The 25346-nt window shown below is 36.9% G+C and overlaps 1 protein-coding gene across 2 annotated transcripts in view; it reads left to right on the plus strand.

Annotated features, from left to right (window-relative positions):
- Pkc98E (Protein kinase C) overlaps positions 1–25346 on the plus strand; it is a 343235-nt gene that overhangs the window by 243686 nt on the left and 74203 nt on the right. For both annotated transcript variants that reach the window (XM_090411701.1, XM_090411702.1), the window contains 2 exons: positions 12634–12807; positions 24660–24814. In XM_090411701.1, coding sequence (XP_090267827.1) covers positions 12634–12807; positions 24660–24814 — 329 coding nt within the window. The remainder of the gene's footprint in view (positions 1–12633; positions 12808–24659; positions 24815–25346) is intronic.

The following is a 25346-nucleotide window of genomic DNA, read 5'->3' on the forward strand; positions in this document are numbered from 1 at the left end:
TTAAATATTTAGAAACTACATCAAAGCTAAATTCTATTTAGGATAACATGAGAGAAACTTTCTTTCATATAGATAGTTTTCTTACAGTAACAATGATGTCCTATTTTTAACATGACAATTGTTATATTAGATTTAAGATTGTGGATTACTTATGGTCGTATTTATAGTTAACTCTTAGGGAGAAAGGTTCTGTGGGTAGAATATGTGCCTTTCATATGCTTAGGATTTTTAGACCATCATTATTGTTCAGATTGGGGTGGTTGATAAGAATCTCACAGGCTTCCTTAAATTTGCATTCATACCATGTTTTGGTGTGATGTAAACAACTGGTGCTTTTCCAGTCTTTTCTATGTAAAGTGTTCAGGGCATGATCAGAAAGGTTAGCTTCACCATAGTTATTATATTTAATGTTTCGTTTATGTTACTTTTGTCTGATAGGAATTGTGCATCCTGTTTCCCCTATATATGGTAGATTACAGGTGCAATAAATAGGGGTGCTTAAGGGTCAAAGCTGTATAACTGAGAGGAGACCTCCACATAGCCTTTAAAGGAATGCGGAGAACCGACCAGGGCTTCTGACCTAATGTCCAATCCTCACCTTCTCGTGGTGCACCCTGTTGGGTATCTACTTTGATACTGAACGAACGAGGATGGGCTGGCAATTTGGGATTTAGCCGACCAAATTGTATTCTTATTGGTTAAACCAAAATAAAAAATGATGGTACAACATGACAAAATTTCATGCCGGCTGGGGCGTCGCCCGGTTAAACAAGGCCCCCGTTGTTTTCGCCAGGGAACCAGGGCGAACAGCGAAAAGTCAGCTACTGGAACAAATCTGAAAACAAACCCCAACTCAACATCACCAGAGTTAAAGATCGGTACTATCAATGTAAGAAGCCTGAATGGCAAAGAAATGAAGCTAGCTGAGGAATTAGATAAGTACCAGATCGACATAATAGGGGTGACTGAAACAAAAAAGACCAAAACTGGTGAGATCTTTCTGAGCAATAAATACAAAATGTTATATTCAGGCAATGACAATCAAGGAAAAGAAGGAGTAGCCATAGTATTCAACACAAAATACGAGGCTAATCTTCTTGAATGGCAGTCAGTCTCAAGTAGAGTAATGTGGGCAAATATGAGAATGGGGAACTGGACAATGAGACTTATTTGTGCCTATGGTCCCACAGAAGGTTCTACTAAGGTAGAAGTGGAGGAATTTTTTGATGCTTTAGAAAAAGCAACTGACACAATGAAAAAGGAAAAGTTGGTCCTTGTTGGGGATCTAAATAGTAGAGTAGGAAATGATTGTGAGACATACAAAAATATTTTGGGAAAATTTGGAGAAAAGAGCAAAGCTAATAATAATGGCAAATATCTGTTGGATTTCTGCTCAGGACATGGACTGGTTATTACTAACACCATGTTCCAACATAAAAATCTGCACAAATTCACATGGAGAGAAGAGGCTAGGAATAAGAAAAGTCTCATTGACTATGTTATTGTTGATAGTGATGTTTTCTCCCTGGTGCAGGACACCAGAGTGTACAGAGGATTTGAAATTGGAAGTGATCACTATTTAGTCTTGAGCAGGATAAAATTGAATTTCATATTGAAAAGAATAACATGTAAGAAAGTTTTAAAGCGAATAAAAGTTGAGCAGCTCTCAGATGTGAACTGTAGACTAAAATACAGAAATATTATTGAAAAGAAAATGAAAGAGTTTGAGAACAGGAATCAAACCTTGGAGATTCAGTGGCAAACTCTGAAGGAAACATTGATTGATTCTGCCAGAGAGGCATGTGGTGAGGTTGTGTGCAAGGATAAAAAAATCAGAACTCCCTGGTGGACACAGGAAGTTAAAGAGGCAGTGAAGGAAAAGAAGAAAGCATATCAAAAGTTCCTGGCAAATAAGGCAGCTGTTACTCTTACAGAATACAGAGACAAATGTAAGAAAGCTAAACAGTGTGTAAAACTAGCTAAACAAAAGTCATGGGAGGACTTTGGCAAGAATATAGAAAATAAATATCAAGAAGGTGGCAAAATATTCTGGAGGTTGTTGAAGAAGCTTAGGAATGGAGGAAAGAGTGCTGTAAAAGGAATTAGAGATGATAAAGGTGAAATGAAAACAGGAGAAAAAGATATCCTTGAAGTATGGAGTAATTACTTTGAAAAACTGCTAAATGAAACAAGCAGTGATGACAGCACAGTGATAAAAAACACTGACCAGGCATGCAGTCAGGAATACATATCCATACTTGAAGTAGAAAAAGCCATCAAAGGCTTGAAATGTGGAAAGGCAGCAGGAGTAGATGATATTCGACCAGAAATGCTGAAGTATGGTGGTATAAGAGTCTTACAGTGGCTGCACTGCATAGTTCAGAAAGCCTGGACAGAGGGACGAATTCCCAATGATTGGAGTAGAGCTCTCATAGTACCCATATATAAAAAGGGAAATAAAACTGAATGTGAGAATTACAGAGGTATTTCCCTACTGAGTGTTCCTGGCAAGATCTATGCAAGTATACTTGAGAAACGGTTGAGAAGAATTGTGGAAGAAAAGCTTGGTGAAGAACAAGCTGGATTCAGGCCAAATAGAGGCTGTCAGGATCAGATCTTCACTTTACGACAAATAGTCGAGAAAGCATGGGAATATAACAAAGATCTGTATTTAAGTTTTGTCGATTTGGAAAAGGCATATGACAAGGTGCCAAGAGAGAAGCTATTCAATACGCTGCAGTTATATGGTGTCAATGGGGCATTATATCAAGCAATACTTAGTCTTTATTTGAGTTGTGAGTCAGCAGTTAGAATTGAAGGAAGTACAGGAAGATGGTTTAATGTTAAATCTGGTGTGAGACAAGGATGTACATTATCCCCCCTGTTATTCATTATCTATATGGATCACATTATGAAGGAATGTGGTATTAAACCTGATATCAAAATTGGAGATGTTAATGTCAGCTCTTTGCTTTATGCGGATGATGTTATACTTCTAAATAAATCCGCTACAAGTCTGCAAGATTCTCTGACTAAATTGAATAGCTGTTGTAATAGATATGGTATGAAGGTCAGCAATAAAAAGACAAAGACAATGAAAATAGGCAGAATCATTGAAAATGTCAACTGTGTTGTGAATGGAGAACCTGTGGAACAAGTAAAACATTTCAGCTACTTAGGCACAATTTTTACTGAAGATGGTAAACTAAATATAGAAATAGACAACAGAATCAGCAAAGCTGGTATCGTGGGAAGTCAATTGAATAAATTCATATGGAATAAGAAAGAAATTAGTCGGAACACTAAATTAGCTGTATACAAGACTGTGTTCAAACCAATTTTAACTTATGGATCTGAGAGCTGGGTCAGAAGTAAAACACTTGACCAAAGACTAGAGACCGCAGATATGAGAGTCCTGAGAAAGATTAGAGGCGTGAACAGATGGCATCAATGGCAATATCATATTAAAAATGAGGATATTAGGAAAGAACTTGACATTGTCAGCATCCAGGAATGCGTTAGCAGAGCTAATCTCAGATGGTATGGTCACTTAAATAGAATGGGAGAGGAAAGATTAGCAAAACAAGTGTTCTCTGCCAGGTTGGCAGGAAAACGACCCAGAGGAAGACCAAGATATAGGTGGATTGATACGGTACAAAGTGCCTTAGACGATAGAAATATAAGATCTGATAATGTTGGAGTCTTGACAAGTAACAGACTGATTTGGAGGAAAATTGTAGATAGGAAGTTAGTAATGATGTAATTTTTTCATGTAGTACTGTCATATCCTGTACACCCCTTGAGGGTACATGGCAGGAATTTGATGATGATGATGATGATGATGATAAATATGGTATACTCCAGGGTGGGCCAGCAGAGGGAGTGGGTTTTTTGGATGAGTTGAGTAAGATTTTTAATTTTGCAGGAGGTTTAAAGGTGGCTTTCAGGTTGTATTTCTGTAGTATTCTGTTTATTTTATCTGACATCCCTTTAATGTAAGAAATGGTTATAATTTTATTGTAGTCTGGTTTATCTTTGTTTTTTATTGAGGTCTTGTATTGAATTTTGTTAATAGTGTTTTGGCTGTAACCATTTTTTAGAAAAGGATTGCTGAGAACTTTAAATTTATCTTTCAGTGCTTGTTCACTCGAGCAGATCTTCAAAGCCCTGTTTTTTGGAGTATTAATGACACCTAGTTTTTGTGTTGGGTGGTGGTGGTAGGGGTTTATGTGTATATATTGGCCAGTATGTGTCGGTTTCCAGTAAACAGTGAAGGAAAGACTGTGTCAGAAGGAAGATGTGTGACAAGTACAAGTATATCTAGAAATGGAAGTGTGTTCTGTTTTTCAATCTCGTTTGTGTGACTGGAAAAGCACCAGTTGTTCACATCACATCAAAACATGGTATGAACACAAATTTAAGGAAGCCTGTGAGATTCCCCAATCTGAACAATAATGATGGTCTAAAAATCCCAAGCATATGGAAGGCACACGTTCAGAACCCACATATGGAACCTTCCTTCCTAAGAGCTAACTATAAACAGGACTGTAGATAATCCAGAATCTTAAATCTAATATAACAATTGTCATGTTAAAAATAGGACATCATTGTTACTTAAGAAAACCATCTATATGAAAGGATGCTTCTCCCATGTTATCCTAAATAGAATTTAGCTTGGATGTAGTTTCTAAATATTTAATTAATTTTATCTGTATTTTTTTTCTTTTTTTCACTAGAGGTCATGCCAGTAGAATAACCAGTGATCAAATCATTGTTTCTTTAGCTTACTGTGTGAAATGTAACTCAGCTTGTCCTTGTATATTTGTATATACTCCAGATGATGACCTTAATATGAAACATCGGGAAATTAAAATAGTTATTTATAACATGGTTGTAAAGTCCATAATTTCCAAAATGAATGCTGATCACCATGCAACACTAAAAGAAAGGATCAAGAATCTTACATCTGATTGTTTCATCAAAGGATTTGATTGTGAGTGGAATTTTGCACTTCCCTCCAGTTGGTGAGAGTGGGCATGAAGTGATCACTGGTTGTGACTAACCATGTAAAGACTCTGGGAAGAAAGGATATATATGGAATTACAAAGCTGATGATTATGAAAAGCTTAGGAGACAGCTTGTAGCTATATCATGGAATGAGGTATTAAGCAGACAAGCAAGAAATTAATGCTGTGTGGGAACTGACCAAATGATATGTGAATGTATTCTGAAGGTCAAAAGACTGAATAAAGGAATAAAGCATGAAATTTGGAAGACGAGGATACTGGAGGCCACACAAGATAAATAATGGTAGCAGTCAGTTGCATGAGGAGTATAAAGAGCAGGCCAGGAAGGCGACTCAGCTAAGAACAGCAAAACTGTGATACAGTATGAGCAGAAATTAGTAAATCAGGCCAAGAAAAACCCTTGAAAGTTTATCAGATATGTGGAAAGTAGGAAATATGATTATAGCAAGATGATGTTAATGGATGAAAATGGTAGAATAGTAACTGCTGAAGAAGACACTGTTGAGGTATTCAGTGAACAATTTATAAGGGTGTTTCATCCTCATCAGGGTGGAATCATGAGCAACTCAAGTGTAGAGGACATAGGAGAGGATGGCTTAATTGTGAGCAAGCAGGAGGTATATGAGGAAATAAATAAGCTTTATGTCAATAAGACAATAGGATTTGATGACATATCACAATGTGCCTTAAGGAAATGTTCCAAGAAATTGGCAGTAGCATTAGTAATAAGTCTTACACAGCACAGATTCCAAGAGAGTGGAAAGAAGGTAAAATTGTTCCACAGCATGAAGGTGATAAGGCTGTGATTACAAATTTTAGTCCCATCCGTATATCTGGAGTTTTGGTTAAGGTACTTGAAAGATTGAGAACTAGGATACAGAAATGGGTTGATAACAGCAATATTCTTCATGGCTGTTTGTTAAAGAAGATTGTTTTACTAACTTATGCACAATAAAGGTGACAAATATCTTAAACAAGAAAGATGCACATATAGTGGTATACTTAGATTTTGCAAAAGCTTTTGATAGACTGCCAGGCGACAAGCTGTTAAATAAACTGAAAGACATGGGATTGGATAGTAGACTAGTGAATAGGATTGGTACTGGCTATCAGATAGGTATCAGAAAGTTGTATATGGAGGTGCAGAGTCCTGAAGGAGGCATGTCACTGGGGGTATGCACAGGGGGTCTGTAATCTGGCCATTGTTGTTCAATTTATATATTAATTATATTGGAATGGACTTAACTGGCAATATGTAACTGTTTGCAGATTATGCAAATTTGAGGTGAGCAATGCAGACTCAAGCAGATGTTATGGCCTTATAGGAGGACTTCAATAGATTGTATGAATGGGAAAGTAAGTGGTACTGTCAGTTCAATTCCAAAGTGTAATGTTTTGAAATTTGGTAAGAACAGTGGAATACAAAGTATACATTTGGTGGGGAAACTTTAAAAAAGGAGGTGGAGGAGATAACAGATCTGGAAGTGGTGGTGGACAAAGACCTGAAATTCAGGGGCCACATTGTACAAGTTGTGAAGATGTCACATCAGATGATGGCAATGATGCAGAAATAAAGCAGTTATGATTTATATAAGGCCTCATAGATTATTGTGCACATATTTGGTACTGGGTTTTCATGGTGATGAGGATTTGTTAAAAAAAGGTCCAGAGAAGATCACAAAGGTGGTCAGTGGACTTGGCAGTGTGGAGTATTATTATTATTATTACGGGCAACTCTAAGGAGTCGATAGACTCATCGAGGAAGGCTCTAACATCATGTCAAGAACAACTATATTCAACATTCACACAGTATCTATCATACCTCGCCTTGAACTCATTTACAGTCATAGTACCCACAACAGACTCTGGCAGCTTATTCCACTCATTCACCACTCTCCAAGTAAAAAACCTAGCTCTAACACCCTTGCTAACCACACTCTTGCCCAGCTTCCATATATGGCCCCTAGTCCTCTCACCATCAGTCCTATTCTCAAAAATATCTTCTGAATTAATCTTATTCAGTAATTCAAAGGTCTCAATCATATCACCCCTTTTTCACCTATCAACCAATTTCTGCAACCCACAAATCTTCAACCTGTTCTCATAAGATTCATTCCATAGACCTGCTATCATCTTGGTCACTCGTCTCTCTGGATCCTCTCCACCTCCTCCCCATCAAGAAGAAACCCTAGTGATAGATGGGGTCTTATCAAGGCTCGATACAGAGGAACAATAACTTGTTTGTCTCTGCGTGTTAAAGTATTTTTCAGCAACCAAGTGATTTGATGAGCTGATTTAGCCACTTTTGCGATGTGCTCCCTAAACTTCAATTCCCTATCCACCAACACTCCCAAATCCCTGGCTTCGTCAATCTCCTGGAGTATGGTTCCACCAATGTGATATACTGCTGCTAATCTTTTCACCCCAAAATGCATAACCTTACACTTTGCCACATTAAATTGACATCCATTCTCCTTAGCCCAGTCCTCCAAACTATCCAAATCATCCTGCAAAATTTTGACATCCTGTGCACTCACTATTGCTCTACCCAACTTTGCATCATCAGCAAACAAATGAACAGTTCCTCTCAGATCCTTTCCTATATCGTTAATGAACAAATTGAACAGTAGTGGTCCAAGAACAGAACCCTGCGGCACACCACTAGTCACAGGCTGTCTTTTGGACTCTACTCCTGAATAAACCACTCTCTGATATCTCTACATCAACCACCCTCCTATCAATTTCACCAACCCTATATCCATCCCCATATGCTGCAGTTTACTGATTAGAATTCCATGTGGTATCCTGTCAAAGGCCTTAGCAAGATCCAGTAGAATCACTGTAAACCATTACCCTTATGTAGTTCAGCCATTACTGTGTTAAAAAATGTGAGCAAGTTGCTGAGGCATGATCTACCCCTCACAAACCATGCTGCCCCCCATACAGTATCCCATTTTCATCTATCCATTCCTGTATTTCCCTCTTGACTATTTTCTCCAAGACCTTGTCAAAGATTCCTGACATGCTGATTAGTCTGTAATTTACAACAGCAGTCTTGGAACCTCCTTTATGCAGTGGAACTATTTTCCCCTCTTTCCACCCCCTCGAGACTAACCCAGACCCGTGACTCAAACAAAATGGTCAAGGGCATTGGCAATTCTTTAGCTGCATCACGTACGACACAAGCTGGTATACCATCCAATCTCACAGATGTATTGACATTGAGGTTTTGTAATAGACTATTCACCTCTACTTCATTCACCATAATTCCCATATAAGCTATTGGTTCATTCATTCCTGCAATGTCACCACCTGGATGATATACTCTTGCAAAGTGCTCGCCCAGTAATTCCACTATATCAACTGATTCGGTTACCTCCCCACCATCGGCATTCTTTAAAATCATTCTGCCATATACATTTTTTCTTTTACTTGCAAGATATCAAAAAAACTGTTTGGGATTCTCTTTAGCCTGCATGGCTAATGTTCTTTTATAATCCGCTTTTGCTTTTCTTACCACACTCGTTACCCTTCTGGCCTGCGCTTTATACAGTTCGTCTGCCTGCGGGTCACCTTTCTCCTTAAATTCCCTCCACAGTTGTTTCTTTTTTTGCAGCTCAAGCTTAATGGTGTTATTCATCCGTTTAACCCTACTTGATTTATTATTTGGACTCTAGGTATACAGTCAGCCATTGCCTCCTGCAAACACTTCTTAACCGCCTCCCATGCAATATCAACATCCAGCCCTTGCAGTTTTACATGCCATGGCACTGAACCAATCAAATTCCTAAGCTTGTCATACCTACCAGCCCGATAATTCCACATGTACCCTGTCTTAATTGTGAATTCCACACCTTCAGCCACCAACCAAGTCAAGACCCTATGATCACTCTCACCAATTGGTGGCAACGTGGTCATATGTGTTACAGCCAAATTCTCAGATGCAATTACTAGGTCAAGTACTCTCTGACCCCTAGTATTTTCCATTATATGCTGTCGCAGATAGTTATCCTTTAATAACCGCATAAAATCCAATTCCTTCCTCCCATGTGTCCGCTCCTCCTTCCCACTCATTTATTCTCTTTGCTTATGCATACTATCTCCACCATCTATTCCATCACCTGGTCTATAGCAGCACCCAACTGTATATTTTGTTCTGCTACTCTCAGTCTCACACCAAATAGCCTCAAATGTGCTCTTTTCTCTATCCTGCTGTTCCACTTCTATTCTCCTTGGCTGCAGCTCATCAGCTATCATCAATAACACTCCCCTCCCCCTCATTTTATTCTCCCTGTCATTCCTGAACACACCATACCCCTCACATTCAATCCCACTAACTATATCATCTTCTGTCAGCCATGTTTCACTAATGCCAATAACCTGTGGCCTGGAAGTGCCAACCAAGGCCAAAAATTCTTCCTTCTTGTTCCTAATACTTCTGGCATTAGTATACCTGAATTGCAGAAGCCCATTTGTCCCATCCCTATTTTGATGCCTTGTATTAACTATCCCATTCTGATTTGTTGTCCTTCGTACCTGCTTGGGCATATTACACACTTTCATACACTCAACTATCTCCTTAAATTCTACATGTCTACCCCCCCCCCTTAATAACTCTAGTTTCCCTGATTCTGCACATCCACTTCATTCAATAGCACCTTTTCAAGTCTCCGTACACCATATCCATTCAATTGTAAACCATCTATCTTATATAAATCCTTTCGCCCATTGAACTCACTCCACACATCCACAAATTCCACACCACTCCTCCTGCATAATCCGTGCATAAAGTCATTAGCAATTTTGGCCCTCCTTCTATACTCTTCACTGTCATACCGTGGCAACAGACTCTCCATCCTAACTCTCTCACTCTTCTCTTTTGCTACCTCAAGTAATTCCTTCGAATCCTCTCTCATAGCCATTTTGTCTCCTTTCAAATCATTCGTTCCTGCTACTACTATCAATTCTTTCACCCTCTGCTTTTGCGTTCTAATTGACTCACATCCTTAACGTTCGCACCAGGTTGGTACGATTTTGTCAAACTCTCATCTATCACACCTCTTACTAAAGAAGTTCCATACAACACTTTTCATTTTGTTTACACTCACTATCATACTCTTATTTTTCTTATCATACTTTTGCCGTTTATTAGTGGTACACTCTGTAAACATTTTTGCCAAAGCTCCAGCTGCCGATTTGCCCTATGTATCGCTCCGCATAACTGTGCGATCTCACTCATTGCATCTGTCATCATTTTTGTTATCCGTTAATTCATTCATTCGTCCTGTATTTTTCCCTTCATTTTCACTTTCAACACCACTCTCACAGCTATCTGATACTACCTCGCAAATATCACTATTCATACCTCGCATATCACTATTTTCTACATTCTCACTTTCAACAACGATATCACTCTCACGACCTGAAACACACTTTAAATCCTCACATTCCTTACACTTTCTGCACACATTCACTCCACTATCATTATCTAGCCAGACTCCAACCGCTCTCCTCAAAGAATACATTTCACAAACGGTACACTGAATAAAATCCTTTATATTAAAATTTTTGGACAAAAGATGGCGATCTGGACGCCATTGTATTCCTCCTTATCAGCACTATGTGCATGCTAATAATCGGATCTATCAAATTACTAATTGAAATAACTCAGAAATCACACAGACGTGCTAAGATACGAAAAGTAAATAATACTACATAAGATTCAAGCAAATTTACCAATTATTACTTAAAATAATACTTATATGTTCAGGAGCTCTCTACAAACACTACACACCATGTAGCCCTGTAGTGGCCAACCCAACCATATGTATGAAGACAGATTGAAAGAATGTAAATTGCAAAGTCTAGTGAATAGGAGGAGGGATATGATTGAGGTATATAAGCTAGTCAGGGATTGTTATCAGGTTGACATGTAAGAGATTTTTCTTTAGAATGGGAGTGGGGGGGGAACAAAATGCCATCACTGGAAACTATGAAGATGTGAGCAGAGGAGTGAAGATTTATTGCATGGAGAGTTGGTGAGTGGAATGTGTGTGTTGTGAATGTAGACACATTGAATCAGTTTGAGGCACAGTTGGCATGGTGTGTACCTCCCAGGATGAGTCTTTGACTCCATGGAAATCAAATGTTAATAATAAAATTTATAGTTTTTATTAAAATGCAGTGGATAATTGCATGAGTTTTTTAACAAGTTGCCAAAAAAATTTCATTTGAATTTGGTTATTAAATTTTTCATATTTAATAACCAAATTTGGATTTTATGCGGTTATTAAGGGATAACTATCTGCGACAGCATGTAATGGAAAATACTAGGGGTCAGAGAGTGCTTGACCTAGTAATTACATCTGAGGATTTGGCTGTAACAAATATGACCACATTGCCACCAATCGGTGAGAGTGATCATAGGGTCTTAACTTGGGAGGTGGCTAAAGGTGTAGAATTTTCAATTAAGACAGGGTACATGTGGAATTATCGGGCTGGAAAGTATGACAAGCTTAGGAGTTTGATTGGTTCAGTGCCATGGCATGTACAACTGCAAGGACTAGAAGTTGATAGTGCATGGGAGGTAGTTAAGAAGTGCTTGCATGAAGCAATGGCTGACTGTATACCTAGAGTCCGAATAATAAATCAGGTAGGGGTTAAATGGATGAATAACACCATCCATTGAGATATTTATTGAGATCCAGAAGATATTTTTGAAAATATGACTGGTGGTGGGAGGACTAGGGGCCATGCATGGAAGCTGGGCAAGAGCGTGGTTGACAAGGGTGTTAGAGCTAGGTTCTTTACTTGGAGAGTGGTAAATGAGTGGAATAAGCTTCCAGAGTCTGTTGTGGGTGCTACGACCGTGAATGAGTTCAAGGCAAGGTATGATAGATACTGTGTGAATGTTGAATAGTTGTTCTTGACATGATGTTAGGGCCTCCCTCGATGAGTCTGTCGACTCCTTGGAGTTTCCCGGAACAACAATAATAATAATAATATATATGATTTATTAATATATTTGGATCATTTGTGTGGTGTGTGTTGCGAGCGGGGGGGACTGGTTCCAATTGCTCACTTATCATGAAATTTGCTTTTTTGATCATAATTAATCGTGGTAAGTTGACACCAATGTATTTATGTTTTACCTTCAAGGGAAACAGACAACTAAACTTATTATCACTTATTAATTGATATTTGGCCTTTTCATTTTCCTAGGTACAATGATACATGATATGTATGTGCATGCAAACACTGGATTCAAAATGACATTATCCTAACAGGTACCCTCTGTGGGTGTGATGAGAGATTACATCAGTCTGAATCCAGTGTATGTTTGCCTTGTGCCCATGAAAATAATTGAAATATCACTTAATGTAATGAAAGCTATTTAATTATCTCTAGATGTCCAAGTCTTCCTTGAAGCAGAAACCTAGATAACCATGTCTAAGTACTCATACCAGGTTGGTGAACCCATGCTATCTTACAATTAAAATAACCTAGGTTGGTGAACCCATGCTACTTAAAATTAAAATAACCATAGTTTATGAATATTTAAATTGATTTGTTAACATATAAGTTACTGCTTTTCTGTTTAAATTAGGTTATGTTAGCAGAAAAGAAGGGTTCAGATGAAGTATTTGCCATCAAAGTATTAAAGAAGGATGTTATCCTGCAAGATGATGATGTTGACTGTACCATGACTGAAAAAAGGATACTCACTCTCTCAGCAAAACATCCGTTTTTAACTGCATTGTATTGTTGTTTTCAGACTGAGGTATGTGTCTTTCTGCATGACTAATAAATAATAATTTGTTGTATTTTAATTTTTTTATAGAAATTAAACATCAGGGTATCAAGAAAAAACTTGTCAAAATGCTACAATTATTTGGGATACATGGAACATTACACAGAGTAATACATAGTCTGTATTTAAGTTGTAAGTTGCAGATGATGCAAAATTGGAGAGAGCAATGCAGAGTCAAGTAGATGTTATGGCCTTACAGGAGGACTTGAATAGATTGTATGAATGGGCAGGTAAGTGGAACTGTCAGTTCAGTGTTATAAAGTGTAATGTTTTGAAATTTGGTAGGAATGATGGGATGCAAAGTATGCATTTGCTGGAGAGTTTTTTCAATTGGTTATACTATAAGTTAAAGATGTGAAGAAATTATATTCTTGGTTCAATTCTTTTCAAATCAGTCTGAGTAGTGGTCATTACCATAATTCTTATCATTATACATGTCCAAAAGGGGGTTGCTTTGTATTATGGGATACCAAGGCAACTGATGTGAAGTCATTAAGCCTTTTGATATACAAGTAGCCTAGTCATGAAAATTCTTCATGAGCAAACTTTTTTCAATTTGCTTACACTTGGATAAAGGATTAAACCAAGAATATAATTTCTTGGTGTCTTTAATTTAGGATATTATCTGAAGCAAGATTGTCAATAGAAGATTGGTAATAATTTAGAATGGTGGTAATTTAGAATTTGTTTAGGTATTCTGTTTCTATTCATTCTGAGTATGTGTTCTTTCCATTTTTCTCTGTAGCAAATAACTGTTTCATTTAGGGAGTTTGTAATTCCGAGTTTATTTCTGATTTCGTTACTTTTCATTTTGTCCATCATTGTGACTCCTTCAGTTCCGCACAGAAATTTCATTTAGACTGATTCAATTCTTCTTCATCTGCTTTTTTGATTGTCCATATCTCACTGCCATAAAGTAAGGCAGGTTTAGCTATTGTAGATTGTAGATTCTTATATATATATATATAAGAATATAAGAATCTACAATTATATAATATTGTAGATTCTTATTCGTGTGTGTTTCTGTGCATAATTGGGTTTAAAAATTTTATTTATAATGCCTGTTAATTTTAAAAAGTTTGATAGTTTCGGTTCTATATCTGCTTCATTTTCATATGACATTGTGCATCCTAAATATTTGAATGTATTTACTTGCTCTATTATTTTGTTGTTTATTACTATTTTGCTTCTTATTGGGTTAGCACCTTCGAAGGCCATGACTTTTGTTTTATCTGTTGATATTTACATACCATATGTTTTTATTAGGTTATTTAGACTGCATAATGATTTTTGTAGTTCATCTCTCATTGTTTCCAAGTATTTATTTAGTCATCAGTAAAGAGTAGAGTAGCTAATCTGTTGTTACAGTTTATCTTGCATCCTCCTTCGTTAGTTATCTTCCATTCTTTTATGATTTTATTTATGTATATATATATTAAATAAAACAGGTGAGAGAGGGCAACCCTGAGGGCAACTACTCCTCTATTTATTGGTTTCCAGCTTGATGTTAAATTATTGTACTTCACAGATATTTTATTATCTTGATATATATTAAAAAAGGATCTAAAGAGTTTGTTTGGTATTTCATATTCTTCCAGGATTTCCCATAGTTTTTCTCTGATAATTTTATCAAATGTTTGGTGGACCATGGAGGACTCACGGAGGACCCTGTAAACCTCTAGAGAGCGTATCCCCTGGGTGGCGGGTAGAGAAGCCCACCAGATATAGTGGGGTGGTCCATATGTTGAATAACGACTCGTGGACCAACAGGACCACAGGGGGATATCATCTCGATAGCAAAGGAAGTGGCTTTTCCATGGTCCCCTAGCTGTGTCTATCCTCTCCTCCCTCTTCTTTGAGGTTGGCCCCTTGCTCTTTAAACTTTCCTATATGGCATTCCTCAGCCAACTCTTGTAACTCACGACCCTATGCTATTAGAGTAATCGAGGGCTATGGGTCATTCTATTTCTATCTCTAATCTATCTCTATGTCTTCTCTTTAAAATTTCCTCTTACCACTTTAAGGCAAGCTTGAAGGCCTGAAGATGGCAACCTCATCACCAAGCTAGACTGCAGATGGCCAGTAACCCACCCCCTCAGTCGAAATTTTAACCGACTAAAAAGATACATGTAAACTTATTCATATAATAATCAAAGCATCCTGTATATTCCTTGGGGGTATGCATCAGGAAATCACTGATAAGAATAATAAAGAAGAAATAGAAAAATGCAACTAGATATTTATTTGTTTTGTAATGATGCCAAAGTTCAGATACATGATAAATTTAAATCCACTGGACTTACTTAGAAAACATTTTTATGAGTTCACATAAGAAATTGCTGTTTGAACAAATTCACACATTGTGAATAAATTCCTGAAAAGTTCTGACTAGTCTTTGAACAGATGATATTTTAAGGTTGAATTATGAAAGTGGAAATATTCAATGTAGTGAATGCATTTATTAGCAAAAGAATCATAATTTATGCTGGGAAATTGTTCCTATGCTGAACACAGATGCATTTAGAAAGTTTCTTCACTTGGTAACAAAGTAAAGTATACTAGACAAAGAAATTATATTCTTGCTTAATCCTTGACTCAAGCAAAGTTTGTGTGTGAATTATCTTCATGACAAACTACTTGTGTATCGACACCATTGACATCGCATCATTTGCCTCAGTATCCTTTGTTTGCTTATATTTGGGTTAAAATGAATGTAATTTCATCATCATCATCATCATCAAATTCCTGCCATGTATCCTCAAGGGGTGTACAGGATATGATAGCACTACATGAAAAAATTACATCATTATTAATTTCCTATCTACAATTTTCCTCCAAATCAGTCTGTTACTTGTCAAGACTCCAACATTATCAGATCTTATATTTCTATCGTCTAAAGCACTTTGTACAGTATCAATCCACCTATATCTTGGTCTTCCTTTGGGTCGTTTTCTTGCCAATCTGGTGGAGAACACTTGTTTTGCTAATCTTTCCTCGCCCATTCTGTTTAAGTGACCATACCACCTGAGATTAGCTCTATTAACACATTCCTGAATGCTGACAATGTCAAGTTCTTTCCTAATATCCTCGTTTTTAATATGATATTGCCATTGATGCCATCTGTTCACGCATCTAATCTTTCTCAGGACTCTCATATCTGTGGTCTCTAGTCTTTGGTCAAGTGTTTTACTTCTGACCCAGCTCTCAGATCCATAAGTTAAAACTGGTTTGAACACTGTCTTGTACACAGCTAATTTAGTGTTCCGACTAATTTCTCTCTTATTCCATATGAATTTATTCAATTGACTTCCCACCATACCAGCTTTGCTTATTCTGTTGTCTATTTCTATATTTAATTTACCATCTGCAGTAAAAATCGTGCCTAAATAGCTGAAATGTTTTACTTGTTCCACAGGTTCTCCATACACAACACAGTTGACATTTTCAATGATTCTGCCTATTTTCATTGTCTTTGTCTTTTTATTGCTGACCTTCATACCATATCTATTACAACAGCTATTCAATTTAGTCAGAGAATCTTGCAGACTTGTAGCGGATTTATTTAGAAGTATAACATCATCTGCATAAAGCAAAGAGCTGATATTAACATCTCCAATTTTGATATCATGTTTAATACCACTTTCCTTCATAATGTGATCCATATAGATAATGAATAACAGAGGGGATAATGTACATCCTTGTCTCACACCAGATTTAACATTAAACCATCTTCCTGTACTTCCTTCAATTCTAACTGCTGACTTACAACTCAAATAAAGACTAAGTATTGCTTGATATAATGCCCCATTGACACCATATAACTGCAGCGTATTGAATAGCTTCTCTCTTGGCACCTTGTCATATGCCTTTTCCAGATCGACAAAACTTAAATACAGATCTTTGTTATATTCCCATGCTTTCTCGACTATTTGTCGTAAAGTGAAGATCTGATCCTGACAGCCTCTATTTGGCCTGAATCCAGCTTATTCTTCACCAAGCTTTTCTTCCACAATTCTTCTCAACCGTTTCTCAAGTATACTTGCATAGATCTTGCCAGGAACACTCAGTAGGGAAATACCTCTGTAATTCTCACATGCAGTTTTATTTCCCTTTTTATATATGGGTACTATGAGAGCTCTACTCCAGTCATCGGGAATTCGTTCCTCTGTCCAGGCTTTCTGAACTATGCAGGGCAGCCACTGTAAGACTCTTATACCACCATACTTCAGCATTTCTGGTCGAATATCATCTACTCCTGCTGCCTTTCCACATTTCAAGCCTTTGATGGCTTTTTCTACTTCAAGTATGAATATGTATTCCTGACTGTATGCCTGTTGAGTGTTTTTTACCAGTGTGCTATCGCTGCTTTCATTTAGCAATTTTTCATAGTAATTACTCCATACTTCAAGGATATCTTTTGCTCCCGTTTTCATGTCACCTTTATCATCTCTAATTCCTTTTACAGCACTCTTTCCTCCATTCTTAAGCTCTTCTTCAACAACCTCCAGAATATTTTTGCCACCAATTTATTTTATTTATTTTCTATATTCTTGCCAAAGTCCTCCCATGACTTTTGTTTAGCTAGTTTTACACAGTGTTTAGCATTCTTGCATTTGTCTCTATATTCTCTAAGAGCACAAGCTGACTTATTTCACAGGAACTTTTGGTATGCTTTCTTCTTTTCCTTCACTGCCTCTTTAACTTCCTGTGTCCACCAGGGAGTTCTGATTTTTTTTATCCTTACAGATAACCTCACCACATGCCTCTCTGGCAGAATCAATCAATGTTTTCTTCAGAGTTTGCCACTGAATCTCCAAGGTTTGATTCCTGTTCTCAAACTCTTTCATTTTTTCTTCAATAATCTTTGTGTATTTTAGCCTACAGTTCACATCTGAGAGGTGCTCAACTTTTATTCACTTTAAAACTTTCTTACATGTTCTTCTTTTCAATATGAAATTCAGTTTTATCCTGCTCAAGACTAAATAGTGATCACTTCCAATTTCAAATCCTCTGTACACTCTGGTGTCCTGCACCAGGGAGAAAACATCACTATCAACAATAACATAGTCAACGAGACTTTTCTTATTCCTAGCCTCTTCTCTCCATGTGAATTTGTGCACATTTTTATGTTGGAACATGGTGTTAGTAATAACCAGTCCATGTCCTGAGCAGAAATCCAACAGATATTTGCTATTATTATTAGCTTTGCTCTTTTCTCCAAATTTTCCCAAAATATTTTTGTATGTCTCACAATCATTTCCTACTCTGCTATTTAGATCCCCAACAAGGACCAACTTTTCATTTTTCATTGTGTCAGTTGCTTTTTCTAAAGCCTCAAAAAATTCCTCCACTTCTACCTTAGTAGAACCTTCTGTGGGACCATAGGCATAAATAAGTATCATTGTCCAGTTCCCCATTCTCATATTTGTCCACATTACTCTACTTGAGACTGACTGCCATTCAAGAAGATTAGCCTTGTATTTTGTGTTGAATACTATGGCTACTCCTTCTTCTTTTCCTTGATTGTCATTGCCTGAATATAACATTTTGTATTTATTGCTCAGAAAGGTCTCACCATTTTTGTCTTTTTTTTTGTTTGTTTCAGTCCTCCCTATTATGTCAATCTGGTACTTATCCAATTTCTCAGCTAGCTCCATTCTTTGCCATTCAGGCTTGTTATGTTGATAGTACAGATCTTTAACTCTGGTGATGTTGAGTTGGGGTTTATTTTCAGATTTGTTCCAGTAGCTGACTTTTCGCTGTTCACCCTGGTTCCCTGGCGAAAACAACGGGGGCCTTGTTTAACCGGGCGACGCCCCAGCCGGCATGAAATTTTGTCATGTTGTACCATCATTCTATATTTTGGTTTAACCAATAAGAATACAATTTGGTCGGCTAAATCCCAAATTGCCAGCCCATCCTCATCCGTTCAGTATCCAAGTAGATACCCAACAGTGTGCACCACGAGAAGGTGAGGATTGGACATTAGGTCAGAAGCCCTGGTCGGTTCTCCGCATTCCTTTAAAGGCTATGTGGAGGTCTCCTCTCAGTTATACAGCTTTGACCCTTAAGCACCCCTGAATGTAATTTCTTGAGTATAATTTACAGAAGTTCAGAATGTCACTGAAAATTCATAATTTGCAATGGCCACAAACATATAAAGTCACTCTTCTTTAGAAGGAAGAGGATAACTTCACATAATGTTTATATAATTAGATATTTTTTAAAAAATGCTTAAATGCTTTGATTGTAATTGAATAATTATGTCTTTTTGGAGACCTGATATATATATATATGGTACTATTAGTAGGTGGCACAAAGTAGTTGTGATTTGAAGAAGTTCATGAGTATTAATGCTAGAAACAGTTGTCACAGAGCAGTACCATTGCATAAGATATCAGTTTTTTCCAAGCTACCCAAGGAATTCAAATAGGAGTGTAACCTTCTTACAGATTTATTGGAATTTTGTATATGCATGTGTCATTACTTGTGTTTCATGCAAGTTTACAATAAAGGAATAATTCTACGAAATGTGTTATGTGCATTATAACCACTTATTATTATGGTAGAGGGTGGTTTTCCATTGCTTTCCTTGTCCTACAGTATACAATAATGTCTGTAGATGTGTGTGTTCACAGGACTGCTTTGCCTGTTTTGAGGGATGAAAAACTTGAGTTTCCAGGAGGAAAAAATTTTCCATCTCCATATTGAGACCAGCTAACTTTTAATCCAAAAGACGTGAGTCTGTACTGACTGAGCTGCAGAGGCTCCATCAAAATGGATAAAAAAGTAAATATTTTAATCCAGTATTTTGCCTACAGTACTGAGACATTTTCAAGAGGAGATAAGGGAATCTAGTTTAAAAATTTTATATGTTGTAATTGCGAGCGTTTCTTGATTTATTTAGTCTACCAATTATCAACACCAGGAATGTACAGTTGTCAGTATAAACTCTTATTATGGACAGTCTGGTAGATCTGCAGCTATAAATGAAGAGAACACCATCAAAGTTATGAGTCTATATGGAAACAGTGGATTCTCAGACCATTGCTTAACACCATACATAGAGTAAGATGGCGGGGGGGGGGGGGGGGGACTCCTACCCTAAAATGGTTGCTTCAAAAAGTGTAATTGGCTTATGATCTACAGATCCCTGCTAATTATGGGAGAATGTCATCCGCCATTTAAAAAAAAAAATTAAAAAGTCACCTTTTTGATTGTACTTAGAAGGTATAATTAAAACATATGAATACTTGTTTGGAATTTTGTGATCTTTTTTAATATTATTGAAAAATAATACTGAATTCTTTTTCAAGAATTCAAAAATTTAATCTAAAATCCTGACTTTAAAATCTTATCTAAGCAAGATGGTTCATTTGAAACTGTCTTGTATTAGATAGAGTCCAATAGAACAAAATATTTGCTGTTATAAACCAGGAAGTCCACAAGAAGATGTAGATGATATTCATTAGCAGATTAGCATGATGAGTGCACACTTAACAGTTATTATGGGTAACTTTGACTGTGGGGTACATGGATTGGAGGCAGGAAAGGGAGGCATGGCAAGATGGTAGTGGACTTTATACAGCAAGGGATAATTACCTGAAGAAAAACATGTTATTGAGAGGACTAGGGGTTTGAGAGTGCTGGATCCAGAAATAGCATCAGAAGATATATCCATAACCAAGGACCCTCTTCTTCCAACTGGGGAGAGTGACCATGCAGTCTTGTTCTGGGAATTTGCTAAATATGTGGATTAAGAAAGGATTTATGTTGAACTATAAAGCTGTTGATTATAATTGATTATAATCAACTTAGAGGGCTTCTTGGAACAGGGAAGCTAGAAAGAATGTCATTAATGCATGGGAAGTGGTTAAAGATTGTTGGAAAGAAGCTGTATTAGACTGCATACTCAAGGTCAGATGGATAAACCAAGTGGGAATTAAGTGGATGAGTAGAGATATAAAGCAAGAACTGAAAAAGAGAAAGCACTAGAAGGAATATAAAGAAAAAGGTGATCAAGCATACTCATGAGCAATACAAAGTACAAGCCAGAAGGGTGACTAGTATTGTAAGAAAGGCAAAATCAGATTATGAAAGAAAATTAGCTAAGCAGTCAAAGTAAATTAAAGGAATTTTATGAAATTGATACCAAAGAAATTTTTCAGTGTGTGACAAATAGTCAGAGAGCTTACACATCTGTGGAAGTTGTGTAAGAGTGTTGTCAGTAAGGATATGCGACTAGATATTTTTATTTTATTTTGGAGATTTGTTAACAAGTGGAGAAGATTGCCTGACAGTAAATGAGTTTAAGAAGAGGTATGATATGGTTTTGTGTGTATAAACATTAGTGTAGGTCTCCCACGATGAGTCTCCAGACTCCATGGAGATGTTGTATAATGATAATAATAATTGAATTCTGTTTGCCTGGGTGAAATATTGGATAAAAATATGGGTAAAAGCTGTATAACTGAGAGGAGACCTCCACATAGCCTTTAAAGGAATGCGGAGAACTGATCAGGGCTTCTGACCTAATGTCCAATCCTCACCTTCTCTTGGTGCACCTGTTTGGTATCTACCTGGATACTGAACGAACGAGGATGGGCTGGCAATTTGGTTAAACCAAAATAAAAAATGATGGTACAACATGACAAAATTTCATGCAGGCTGGGGCATCGCCCGGTTAAACAAGGCCCCTGTTGTTTTTGCCAGGGAACCAGAGCGAACAGCGAAAAGTCAGTTACTGGAACAAATCTGAAAACACACCCCAACTCAATATCGCCATAGTTAAAGATCGGTCAAAATAAGAAGCCTGAATGGCAAAGAAATGGAGCTAGCTGAGGAATTAGATAAGTACCAGATCGACATAATAGGGGTTACTGAAACAAAAGAGACAAAAACTGGTGAGATCTTTCTGAGCAATAAATACAAATTTTATATTCAGGAAATGACAATCAAGGAAAAGAAGGAGTAGCCATAGTATTCAACATAAAATACGAAGCTAATCTTCTTGAATGGCAATCGGTCTCAAGTAGAGTAATGTGGGCAAATATGAGAGTGGGGAACTGGACAATGAGACTTATTTGTGCCTATGGTCCCACAGAAGGTTCTACTAAGGTACAAGTGGAGGAATTTTTTGATGCTTTAGAAAAAGCAAGTGACACAATGAAAAAGGAAAAGTTGGTCCTTCTTGGGGATCTGAATAGCAGAATAGGAAATGATTGTCAGACATACAAAAATATTTTGGGAACATTTGGAGAAAAGAGCAAAGCTAATAATAATGGCAAATACCTGTTGGATTTCTGCTCAGGACATGGACTGGTTATTACTATCACCATGTTCCAACATAAAAATGTGTAAAAATTCACATGGAGAGAAGAGGCTAGGAATAAGAAAAGTCTCATTGACTATGTTATTGTTGATAGTGATGTTTTCTCTCTGGTGCAGGACACCAGAGTGTACAGAGGATTTGAAATTGGAAGCGATCACTATTTAGTCTTGAGCAGGATAAAATTGAATTTCATATTGAAAAGAATAACATGTAAGAAAGTTTTAAAGCGAATAAAAGTTGAGCAGCTCTCAGATGTGAACTGTAGACTAACATACACAAAGATTATTGAAGAAAAAATGAAAAGGTTTGAGAACAGGAACCAAACTTGGAGATTCAGTGACAAGCCTTGAAGAAAACCCTGATTGATTCAGCCAGAGAGGCATTTGGTGAGGTTGAGGGTTAAAAAATCAGGACTCCATGGTGGACACAGGAAGTTAAAGAAGCAGTGAAGCAAAAGAAGAAATCATATCAAAAGTTTCTGGCAAATAAGTCAGCTTTTGCTGTTAGAGAATACAGAGACAAATAAGAAAGCAAAACATTGTGTAAAACTAGCTAAACAAAAGTCAAGGGAGGAACTTTGGCAAGAACATAAAAAATAAATATCAACAAGGTGGTAAGATATTCTGGAGGTTGTTGAAGCTTAGAAATGGAGGAAAAAATGCTGTAAAAGGAGTTAGAGATGATAAAGGTGACTTGAAAACAGGAGAAAAAGATATCCTTGAAGTATGGAGTAATTACTATGAAAAATTGCTAAATGAAAGCAGTGATAGCACACTGGTAAAAAAAACACACAACAGGCATACAGTCAGGAATACATATCCATACTTATGTGGAAAGGCAGCAGGAGTAGATGATATTCGACCAGAAATACTGAAGTATGATGGTATAAAAGTCTTACAGTGGCTGCATTGCATAGTTCAGAAAGCCTGGACAGAGGGACGAATTCCCAATGATTGGAGAAGAGGCCTAATAGTACCTATGTGTAAAAAGGGAAATAAAACTGAATGTGAGAATTACAGAGGTATTTCCCTACTGAGTGTTCCTGGAAAGATCTATGCAAGTATACTTGAGAAACGGTTCAGAAGAATTGTGGAAGAAAAGCTTGGTGAAGAACAAGTTGGATTCAGGCCAAATAGAGGCTGTCAGCATCAGATCTTCACTTTACAACAAATAGTCGAGAAAGCATGGGAATATAACAAAGATCTGTATTTAAGTTTTGTCGATCTGGAAAAGGCACATGACAAGGTGCCAAGAGAGAAGCTATTCAATACGCTACAGTTATATGGTGTCAATGGGGCATTATATTCAAGCAATATTTAGTCTGTATTTGAGTTGTAAATCAGCAGTTAGAATTGAAGGATGTACAGGAAGATGGTTTAATGTTAAATCTGGTGTGAGACAAGGATGTACATTATCCCCTCTGTTATTCATTATCTATATGGATCACATTATGAAGGAAAGTGGTATTAAACATGATATCAGAATTGGAGATGTTAATGTCAGCTCTTTGCTTTATGCGGATGATGTTATACTTCTGAATAAATCTGCTACAAGTTTGCAAGATTCCCTGACTAAATTGAATAACTGTTGTAATAGGTATGGTATGAAGGTCAGCATTAAAAAAGACAAAGACAATGAAAATAGGTAGAATTGTTGAAAATGTCAACTGTGTTGTGAACGGGGAACCTGTGGAACAAGTAAAACATTTCAACTACTTAGGCACGATTTTTATTGAAGATGGTAAATTAAATATGGAAATAGACAACAGAATCAACAAAGCTGGTATGGTTGGAAGTCAATTGAATAAATTCATATGGAATAAGAGAGAAATTAGTCGCAACACTAAATTAGGTGTATACAAGACAGTGTTCAAACCAATTTTTTAAGTTATGGATCTGAGAGCTGGGTCAGAAGTAAAACACTTGACCAAAGACTAGAGACCGCAGATATGAGAGTCCTGAGAAAAATTATAAGCGTGAACAGATGGCATCAATGGCAACATCATATTAAAAACGAGGATATTAGGAAAGAACTTGACATTGTCGGCATCCAGGAGTGCGTTAGCAGAGTTAATCTCAGGTGGTATGGTCACTTAAACAGAATGGGCGAGGAAAGATTAGCAAAACAAGTGTTCTTTGCCAGGTTAGGAGGAAAACGACCCAGAGGAAGACGGAGGTATAGGTGGATTGATACGGTACAAAGTGCCTTAGACGATAGAAATATAAGATCTGATAATGATAATATTGGATTCTTGACAAGTAACAGACTGATTTGGAGGAAATTTGTAGATAGGATGTTAGTAATGATGTAAATTTTTCATGTAGTACTATCATATCCTGTACACCCCTTGAGGGTACTTGTCAGGAATTTGATTATGAACTTTATACCTGCTGTGTTATGGTAAGCCATTAAAAGTATTATTCAGTTAATAATTATTCTTTCAGGATTAACTTATTCTCAGATGTTCTCTAATAAAATATTACTCTTACAGGATCGTTTATTCTTTGTCATGGAATATGTCAATGGAGGAGATTTAATGTTCCAAATTCAGAAAGCCAGAAAATTTGATGAGCCTAGGGCAAGATTTTATGCAGCAGAAGTAACTTTAGCTTTAATGTTCTTGCATCGGCATGGGGTTATATATAGGTATGACATGTTTTGATAGTGTATGTGTAAATAGGATACTTTATATTTGTAGCAGTTTTAGTAGATGTGTTTGTAAACATTGACGAGGCTTTTAGTTCTATAGGAAGTTTTCAGTATTGAGACCACATTATAATATAAATAAGGAGTTTAATAAAAATAAGCAATTAAAACCTAACAAATTTGTATGTTATAAGGCTTACATCATCAGGGATAGTGGTACATAAGTTTTACACAACAAAAGCCTATTAACAGGTAATTACACATATTAGATGTTTTTGATAACTTCAACTGTTTAAACATAATTGATAAACCAGAATACAAATGGTAAATTTGTTACTGTATGCATGTTGGAACATTGCTAGTTGTTGCTATCACATTCTGTGTTATCATGTGTCCTGTATCCTAGATCCGTGGCAGTTAAATTTTTGATGAAAGCAGACCATACTTGATGTAAAATTAAGCCTTGATTTTTATTGCATTGTGTAGGGATCCTGAGCATTTGCAAGGCTTCTTTATATTTTCTTGTAAAACA

The sequence above is a fragment of the Typopeltis vanoorti genome, chromosome 21 (genome assembly GCF_054136105.1).
Source record: "Typopeltis vanoorti isolate ZY-2024b chromosome 21, IOZ_Tvanoo_1.0, whole genome shotgun sequence".
NCBI classification, from domain to species: domain Eukaryota; kingdom Metazoa; phylum Arthropoda; class Arachnida; order Uropygi; family Thelyphonidae; genus Typopeltis; species Typopeltis vanoorti.